The sequence below is a fragment of the Thamnophis elegans genome, chromosome Z (assembly GCF_009769535.1).
Source record: "Thamnophis elegans isolate rThaEle1 chromosome Z, rThaEle1.pri, whole genome shotgun sequence".
Classification (NCBI taxonomy): domain Eukaryota; kingdom Metazoa; phylum Chordata; class Lepidosauria; order Squamata; family Colubridae; genus Thamnophis; species Thamnophis elegans.
The window spans coordinates 32,951,127-32,961,349 of NC_045558.1; the positions used below are offsets into that span (position 1 = coordinate 32,951,127).

The following is a 10,223-nucleotide window of genomic DNA, read 5'->3' on the forward strand; positions in this document are numbered from 1 at the left end:
ATAAAGAGATGAGAAAAAAAAGATAATAATTCATGGGGAGAGCATCTCCAAAAGAAGCCTTTTTCATTCAAGAAGAGCCTGGTGGCAACTGCATATTGAACACATATGATGGTAATGTGGGGTGAGGGGAGGGGGCTAGTCAAGTGACTCATATGACAAACACCTGGAAGTCATTAGATTTAAGACCTCCCCCATCCTCTGGACTATAAAGCAGAGAGGATTCTTAGCCTGGCACTTGGTATTCCACCAAGCAGCTACTGGGTCACCTTTCTCCGTAGCAGTAAGTGCTCGGGGTTCATTGGCGCTGGCAGGCTGGCAGGCTGGCTGGCTGGCTGGCTGGTTGGCTGGTTGGCTGCTTGCTTGCTTGTCCGGATGTTGCTTTAATTCAATTTTATACATCCAGATCGATTACGGGGCGGGTGCTATGGGCTACGTAGATGTCTCCTTTTCCTTCTATGGTCTTCTGTAGCGGGACGTGGGGGGAAGAACCTTCACACTCACCCTTCACTTTTCTCCTCCTCTCTTACCAACAGCTTCGGACAACTTTGGAACAGGCGCAAAAGCGGGAAAGGAGCGCTTTCGCTTCTCTCGACGCTGCTCTGCTAGGATTCTTCGGCTGCCCTTCGGCGGGAGAAAAAGCTGGCAATGAAGAAGGCCATGCTGCTTTTGGTCATGCTCTTCCTATCTTCCGCGCATGCCGTGGGGGAAGATCTAGAAGACCAGCACGAGTTGAACTACTGGGCGGATTGGTCCGACGGAGGCGAGCAGAACCAGGTGAGACGAAACGGCGCCTCTCCGCCACTTTGGGGAGGACCTCCGCAACTTAGGTTGCTTTTGAAAAACGGTCGAGGGCAAGGATGGCTGGATGGCGGGGCACGGGCGGGCGAGGGAGTAAAGACCAGTGCGGGCAGGAGCTGGCCGTGTGAACGGGGATCCCTGACGCCGCCAGCTTTTGGCAGGTGCGCCAAGGAATGTTGGCCGTTCGCGCTCAGTTGAGGCGACGTCGGGGCGAATTATCCGCTCTATTCCGCCTCTCTGCATCCTCCTTTCGGCCCAGGCGAGAGCGCCGGATTGTGTTGACGGAGCGTCAAGTTCTCCTTTCCAAACTGAGGCCACCGGTGAAAAAGAGCGATTGCTTCCTGACGTCGCTCCTTCCCGCGCGCTTTCTAGCAGTTGTTGCGTTCTTAGCGTGAGTAAACGCATCGGAGTTTTTTAATCTTACTTCTTAATGTGTCGTGGCTGTCCTGCTTAGGGTGCCGTGCCAGGGAGTCTTTTCTTCATGTTATTCTCATCACCACAGCAACCCCGTGAGGTAGGCTGATCTTAGAGATAATCAGAATTTGACCGTCCACGAAATTGTATGTTGTATGTTAATCAATCAAGTCCTGTAATTATGTCCATAGAACGGGTCTAATTTCAAATCGCTCTTTACTGTAATTATTAACCAGCTTTTAAAGGGTTTTAAAAGAAGGCATAAATACTTTAGGATATGAGTCTAAAAAATGGATTTGGAAGCCAGATTGTGAAATCTGCATATGACAGAGGAGAGTTATTAGAAAATTACTAAGCCAAGCAGTATAGCTCACAAATCAGAGGGAAAATAGCCCTCAACCACTGAGTTGAGAATCTAAAATCATCTATGTATGACACCCATACATAACAAGACTCTGTTCATATTTGAGAGAAAGTAGCAAGAGCCATCTTATCCGGTCACAAGTCTTCTTCATGCCACAGTAAAATCACTTCTCTTTACTGCCGTCCTCTTTTCGGAATTGCAAAATGTAGGAAATGTCCACATCTGGCAGTTTAATTAAATGGAAAGACTTTAGGAAAAGATATATTGAATTCTATTATATTACTTGTTTGTCCTGGTTTTCGGGTTGTGTTTCTCTCTGCATCAGGAGAATGATAACAAATTTGCCTACAAGATAGATTAAAACCCCAAGGCCTAAGCTCCTTGTCTATTTGTGATATTTCCTTTCCAGGCCTCTATAATCAACACCATCAATTCCCCTTATTATAATGTTCGGTGATTATCACTAGCTGATAGAGTATCTTCTTTGGATGGCATTGTGTATGTCAAATCTTCAGTCAGTATACTGATCATTCCTTTAACTATAGCTTGCGAACCAAAATTGGGTGAAAAATAAAAGTTACTATGAATAGGAATTGCATATGTCATGGGAGGAAACCATTTGAGAGAACAATAACATAAAGGTTTTTTAAGAAATAGGACTTAAATCTCTTTAGTTTGAGACATGATTTTTTTCTCTTATGTTTAACTTCTCTTGACAATAATTCTTGCATTTCAAATAAGGAGTGGGAACAGGAAAAGTTATACCTACGCCTTTTTCCCTTAAATTCATTTATATTTTATGGTTCACCAGCATCTCATCAAACTTGCCCTTGTAATTCCCTTCTGGACAGAAATTAAAAAGCTGAAGAAATGAATAAGTTAGCAATTGAATGTAATAGGGAAGGTAAATATTCATGCTGAAATGATTCTGCTTACCTGCTTAAACTCACCCGTGATTTATTTCATTGGGTGTTGAAATTGGGTGTTCCAGCTCTTTTTACTATTTAATACCAATTACATATGCTGCTCAAATTTGCACAGTTATATGGAAAAAATAATCAAAGATACTTGACATAAAGATGCCCAGTATAAATCTGTGATTTGTTACATGTACTCAAATCCCAGTAGAGCTTTATGTGATGTGATAAATGATCTGAAAGTACTGCTAAACCATTTAGTATTCTAAGTGATTTGATGTGGTGTTATCTAGAGACTGTCCTGTTTGCTCAATTGGCACTATATTCCATCAAACATTTTGCTGATTCCTATGGAAGAAGTTGAAATATAATTTTTGGATCCCAAATTCACAGATTCGGCTTGGCCCATAGCCATGTATCTTTTCTGTAAAATCTAATTTCCAGAGCAACCCATGCGTATCATTGTGCAAGCAACCACAGGATAGAATACTTAAGAAGATATGAAGCTGCCTTGGTTGTATCAGACCTTGGTTCATTTAATATTCCTCGCTACCATCTTCTAAGTCAACACCTGTCAGGCAATCTCATGGTTTATTCATAAAACACACCCATAATTTATAGGTGATCAGACAAGTTCATTGTTTCATGCTTTTTGCAAGGGATTAAGATGGATTATCTAGATACAAAAAAGTTAAGAATGAAAACAGATCGCATACTTGTTTCAAAACTTTACTCAATCAATCCATCAATTTTGAACCAAATCTTCACAATTTCCAGCTCTTAATTTTCAGCGCCCTCTTGTGGCCTATGTGTGCCTAAATGCAGGGAGCTTTTGATCCTAGATTAACATTTATCTCCATTTGCTCATTTGAATTTAGAGGAAGGGGGGAAAATCCCTTTCCTTTGAAATAAGCTCCTGAAGGCTTTTGAACGTATCAGACCAGGGAAAAGAAAAAGAAAGCTCAGAATATGTAAACCTTCCAGGTTATGTGCTCTCTGTTGTTTAATGGATGTCAATTTTATAAGTGAAGCTGAGCACTGAAATAGTCTTTTTATATTTCTGTTTCAGGAGAAGCTGCCTTTCCCTTTTGAACACTTTCTTCAGAGGATTGCCAGAAGACCCAGACCTCAGCAATTCTATGGCTTAATGGGAAAACGGGATGCTGGTAAGAACCACTTACATTTATTTTTATGTGTTTTTAATGTGTTTTTAGGTGTTGCTAAAAATTATTCAAATTTTAAAAATATTTTATAAAATAAAACACTTATTCCATTAATTTATTATTTATAATTAGTAAATTCATTATTATTTATTTATAAATAAATTTATTTAAAATGTTTATTTTGATTCCATTAAAAATGTTTTAGAAATATTCCTTACCATGAACAGTATTTTATGTATATTTAGCAAGACACTTTAGAAAAACCAAGTATGTAAAATAAGAGTCTTTCTTCTTATAAATAAATTGTGAGTTTTGATAGAAATGAAATGAAAATCATGAATAAAATCGTGGAACAAACGGGCAATGTCCTTCACCCAAAGAAAAATGAATGAGAATCACATAAAAAGCATACCCTGTTTTATAATGGAGCATATACAGAAAAGACTCCTGGGATATTGTGCCTAGACTAAAAAGTGTTTCGCATCCATGAATTATTCAGAAAACAATTAAGGCATTAATTGCTATGCACAGATTATGTGATTCTTTGAAATGCTTTCCTTTTTTTATGACTGTGATAGATAATGATATGTACTTGCTAATTATTTGTCATTTTTTTATTTCCAGGATATAGCCCTGTCTCACGCAAAAGTAAGTTGGAATCGATTTTATTTATGAATTTATATCTTACCTTTATTATTTTCATAAATAGCTTAAGGAGACAAACAAACACAGTACTCATAACTATTCTTCCTTTTTCCTTCATGAGGTGGGTTGGGCTGAGAGACAATGATTTTCCTTCCATTTTCTTGTGTACCATTTAATCAATTACTTCAATATGAGATACATCCAGAATTGCAAGTATATATTTGATTCTAGGGAAATTGTATCAAATCCAGCATTTCCAGTGAACTCACATGAACGTTGGCATACATTCGAGGCAGTGGTAAAATTCAAAATGTTTCCCTACTAGTTCTGTTGGCATGGTTTGGTGGGTGTCATGTGACTGGGTGGGCGTGGTCAACTTAAAAATGCTTTAAAAAGTAAAAATGTTCCCACGATCGCATAGCACAGCTGATTGTCACACAGATGATCATCAGAACTTTTTTTTTAACTTTTTTAGCATTTTTTAACAGCGGGTTCAGGCGAACAGGTAGCATTTTTTACTACAAACCAGCCCAAACCAGTAGCATTTCACCCCGATTCGAGAGCCCTGTATGAACAAGATATGTTCAGGAATTCCAAATAATTATAACAGAATCATCCATTCTTACCCTGTGCTTTAGGAAAGAGTAATATCAGAACAGGATGATTTCTGAATACCATTTTTCCAGTCTACCCTAATCCTGTGCATACCTACTTAGAAATAAGTTTCAATGAGCATAGTAGTCTTGCAAATACACCTTTATAGCATTCACACTTTTAATTAAGACCAGCAATGCTTTTTCAATAGTATACTTCAGGAAGAAGTGGGACCAAAAGCCTCATTCTTTTGAAACAGATTTCTGTACATGTGCCTAGTTCTTTCATTGGTTGATTCACTCATTTTCAGCTGATCCTTGTGTGTATTATATTATTGTTTAAATTTTCACTTATGGTGGAATGATGTTTTAATTTTACTGATCTTTAGTCATTTAGTGCTATTAATCATAGCATTATTTTGTTGGATTGATTTCATCAGGATACAGTTATGTTCCTTTTTATATTCTCCATGAAATATTCCATTAAATTCTAGAGGCTAATATCTAAGCAGAAATATATAGAAATGTTGTGCCAGGGGCCGTCGTAGCAGATACTGTATCACTAATTAAATTCACAATATCCCTTATTAACATTAAGCACCATCAGTAATATTTATTTGCAATACGGCTTAAGTTTATAACCCTCATTTGACACAATTCAACCATTAGTCAGAAAATGATAACTTTTAAAGCAAGTTGGAGAAGTAGAACCAACATTTTTATTAGTGAAAGTTATTAATCAACCAGCATAAGCAACTTTTGGATAAATAAAAAATCTTTCCAAAATTATTAACTGTCCACTGAAGGAATAGCTCATTTATACAAAATTATTTCATTAGTAAATGGAAATGAGCTACCAGAAGGAATATTGATTACATAAAACATATCACTAGAGGAATACTGATTAGGATATGGAAATATAAAAACAGAGGCTATAAGGAAATGACTCTTTTGGTAGCAGCCCATACCATATAGACATATAGTGACAGGGAAAAGATTTCTAGCTTTGTGTTCTTTCTAATGTGTCAGTAAAGGTTAACTATCTTAGACAGAAATAGTCTTCCTTTTGGGAGAGAGCCCTCCCAAAGGTCCTCATTTTACTGATGTAGGAAGGATGGAAGGCTGAGTCAACCTTGAGCTGCTCAGGATCGAACTCCTGTCTATGGACAGAGGCAGCTTGCAATACTGCATTCTAATCACTATGCCACCATGCATAGATCCTCTAATGTGAGAAGAGAAATGGATCCATTCAGGCCATTCAGTCTTCTATTATTGTCTCTATTTGTACCTTAGATTAAGTTTCACTGATTCTTTATTCCTAAATCTTCTGGGGATAAGATTTTTTTTTAAAAAAGCAATGTTTACCTCTGAGCAAGATAATGAAGGGGGCACTATGAAATCCCAATTTTATAATCATGGGGTGCAATGAATTTGGGATTTTTCTCAAAGGACACTTTGTTGGAATAGAGAGCTGCCACTTTGTCACTTTAACATAAACTACCCCCAGTGTGATTTCAAATTGAAATTCAATCCTTCTGCCACAGCCTGACATCAAGGCTTAGTAGCAAATCTCCCACCAAACTGATTTGTTTTAATATAGATGGGAAAACAAAGTCAAACTTTGGAAAAACTTATATAAATCTTTTTTTAAAAAACAGCTGTTTAATTCCACCTGGTGTCATAGCTTTATTCGATTTAATAATATAACTATTTTACTTTCTAAAGTTCTTAGGAATTTTTTAAAAATTAAAAGAAAATGCACTCCATGGCTGCTGAAAGGCTGCCTGAAAGTTATGCCTGAAATGCACCACTGAGAACATTGAAACTTATACCCAAATAAGTTTACAGATAATAAACCTGCCCAAGATTCTAGATGTCCCTTAATATATTGTCTCTGATCCCAGACCTGGTATTAGGTTGTATGAAGAACTGTGTTAAGTATTTTTTCTAAATAATGTTGCTTTAGTCCAGAAAATCATCTTATTTTAATTGTGTTTCTTGTGTATGAGATGCATTGTAAGCTGCTCAGAATCTTTTTAAGCTTGGGAAACCTTAACAAATACATATACATAAAAGAGCGGTGGATAGCTGTCAGACAGAGACATTGTATTGATTCTTCTACTATAGTGTACATATTGAATATACAGTATATTCATTGCAAACAAGCTGAGGAAAATAGTTGGTTAGAGAAGAAAATCACAGAGCTATGTTAAACAATCTGATTTTTATACTTTTCTCCAAACTGACTAAAACTTTAGCCAAAACCCAGAAGTTTAGTTTAATACTATATATTTTATTTTATTTGACTGAGTTTTACAATACATAAAATAGTCTATCAAAGATTTGAAAATACTTTTAGTGTTCCTGATTGAGTGTTGAATTAAATCTTGGGGATCAAATCTGTTTGAATTACAGTTATTTCATCCAAAGCTTCTGTCCACTTATTCCACTGTATTTATTGGCTGCTGTCAAAATTATGATCTGGCAAAGAAAAAAAATCGCACAGTGCTTACAAATATGTCATATGTGCATGACATTCTGGACCCTGAAAGCCTGGCTATTTATTTTAGATTGATCAATAATTTGAGGAGCTTTTGGGAAAAACTCCAAAAAGTAATTTGCAATTGGTTGAGATCATACCAAAGCAATTAAAAATATAGCACAGTCTTTGTCAAACATAGTATATACAATTTGTAAATTCATTACATTAATAACTTTTTTTAAAAAAAATATCAACTGGGTACACAATAAAGAAATAATTATTAGAGAAAGAGAGAATTACATCATTGTAGAAACAGAAATAGACACTACATATATTAAGAGGCTGTATATTCCTAGTGTGAAAACTGTCATAGCTTGAATGGCAAGATTGATGTCATGGCAAAATCCAGTCAAGTTTAATCCTTTATTTCCCTACATCTAGTGGACATAAATCTTGCCAACCTAAAACTTAACTATCTCACCTAGATATATCTTGAGAAATTCTAGGTTCTGGCTACTCTGAATCTCTTTCCCACTTCCCATCCAGCTCGGGACTGTGCAGGATCTTGATCTAGGCCTCTCTCTGGGAAACCTTTATATTGCCAAATCTTTCCCTCATTGTTCCTCCAGATGCAAACCTATGAAAAAATAACCAAGCTCAGAGAGCTCCAGTGAGTCCACATTCCAAAGTATGTTGAAAGAACTGCCTAGAACAGATGAATAATAAACTAGTGCTTTAAACTACAGCCTAGCTAAATAGCTCACATTTGGAAGCCATTTTTTATTATTGATCAGTCCCATTTTAAATGAATTAACATGGGAAATTATTCAGTCACAATCAGATTCTGCAGAAATATGACATTTTTAAACCTTTATTTGTAGTAAAATTTTCCATAACTAAGGGTCAAATATATTTAGCCTTGAGTTCAACTATTTAGAGTCTGTTTCTATTGTGTATTTCAGTGTGAAAATGCATTCACATTCCAAATTGTTTTTCTCCCCCCCAAAAAGGCATCTTTCAAATGTACTGTATTTAAACATCCCACAAATATATTTTTCAGGATATAAAACAAACTCATTTGTTGGACTCATGGGCAAAAGATCTTTAAATTCTGGTATGTATAAACTATAAAATGAAAGTCAAGCAAAAACCTACTTATCTACAATTTTCATTTTTATTTTGTAACATTTTGAATACACTGGTTTCTTACAATATTTAAGACAAATATAGATAATTTGAGTTCTTCAAGAAGTTGCCAGGACTCACTTTTATGGAAGTAACATGAACAGGAAGGATGGTCTTTGGAGTCCAAAATCTTTGAAAAAAATACAGATTCCTCTAGGAAATAAGGAGGCTGAAAATTGTTCACTGTTCCTTTGTCCATGAATTTCTTTTTTATTGGCACAATAATTGTCAATTTACCTTTTTTGTATGATCCTATACATCTTTATGGAATTAAATCAAATTTTATGTTATGCAGCATCAATTCCCAGTTTATTATGATTTAATTTATAAATTTAAAATCTGTTAGGCTCTCAAGGGATGTGTATTTTTGGTAACTTTACAAAACATTTTAAAACTACTGAAATATTTTAAAAGAAATAGTTTCTATATTTTATCTAAATATTTAACTAAGCCATATCATCTAATGATTTTGCAATTATTTAATGTGCACCCAGGAAACTATTTTATGAAATTATAATTGTCAGGTGCTTTATACTTCAATCTAATAATTAAATCTTAAAATGTCAGTTCCTTTAGTTACAGTTACGAAGTCCAGTATTTTAAGCATTTATGAAAACCAGCAAAATGTAAGGTCTATCACTTGCCTTTATAATTGCCAATATGCTAACACAATTTTCCCCAGACAAACATCTTCCAGATATGTAAACATGAACTCCCCAACTTCTCAAGCTAGCATGGCCATTTATGAAAATTTGGGAGCTAAATCTATACATTTAGAGATTATCTAGATTGAGAAGGACTCTCAATTATTACCACTGTAAGATAATTCTATGTTTTATCAGAAGTACTTCGAAAGTCACCTAGTTCAGCCTCTTGCTCACTGCAGGATATAGTAGATGGTGAATAATGCACTTACCATATGATCATGGAAATTCGTCAAATGAAAATGTGAGGGCCACCTTATGATGCAAATTAGTTCTTCAAACATCCTTTGATTGAAAAAAATCTTCAGAGAATTTCAAGAAGTCCAGTTTTGTTTGTCTGAATAACATTGAAATATTTTCATGATCAATAACTTTCTAACTCAACAAAAGCAAAAGCTCTTTGGCAGGGATAAATTACATACCAATATCGGGAGCTGGTTCAGATGAGTTAAACTGTGAATCAAATTTATGTGGCATTTAAAATTAGGAAGCAGCATACCAGTTGTGGTCTTATTGGCACAGCTTACAATGGAAATTCATCACATTGAGCCTTATTTTTCAGGCAAGCTTATCAAGATATGTAAATATTCATTATATTCAATTAATCTGCACTATTTTGTTTCCATGTTAGGATCTTCTGAATGGAGTACCCTGCAAATGTTTGAAAGAAGACGCAAATGAGACAGTTTTCCATTGTCCATCGAAATGTTTAAGTAGCCAGCTTAGTGTAATGAAAAATAGCCATTGTAAGGAATATTTATTTATTTATTTATTTATTTATTTATTTATTTATTTATTTATTTTAAGATGAAAATTTCAATTACAATGATTTCCTCTATTGTGGCAGTGATATATGCATTATATGGATATGGCAAGCTTTACAGTAACATTTCTGAAATGAATATAGAAATCAGTGGTGTTTCAAAAAAAGCACATTATTCATCATGTGAAAAAATAT

At 35.4% G+C, this 10,223-nt stretch overlaps 1 protein-coding gene across 1 annotated transcript; it reads left to right on the forward strand.

Annotated features, from left to right (window-relative positions):
• The first annotated feature begins 645 nt into the window (after positions 1-645).
• TAC1 (tachykinin precursor 1) lies at positions 646-9,946 on the forward strand. The gene is made up of 5 exons (XM_032234906.1): positions 646-774; positions 3,563-3,659; positions 4,281-4,304; positions 8,437-8,490; positions 9,897-9,946. Exons 1-5 carry the CDS (start codon positions 646-648, stop codon positions 9,944-9,946), a joined length of 354 nt encoding a protein of 117 aa, XP_032090797.1.
• Positions 9,947-10,223: the final 277 nt, after the last annotated feature.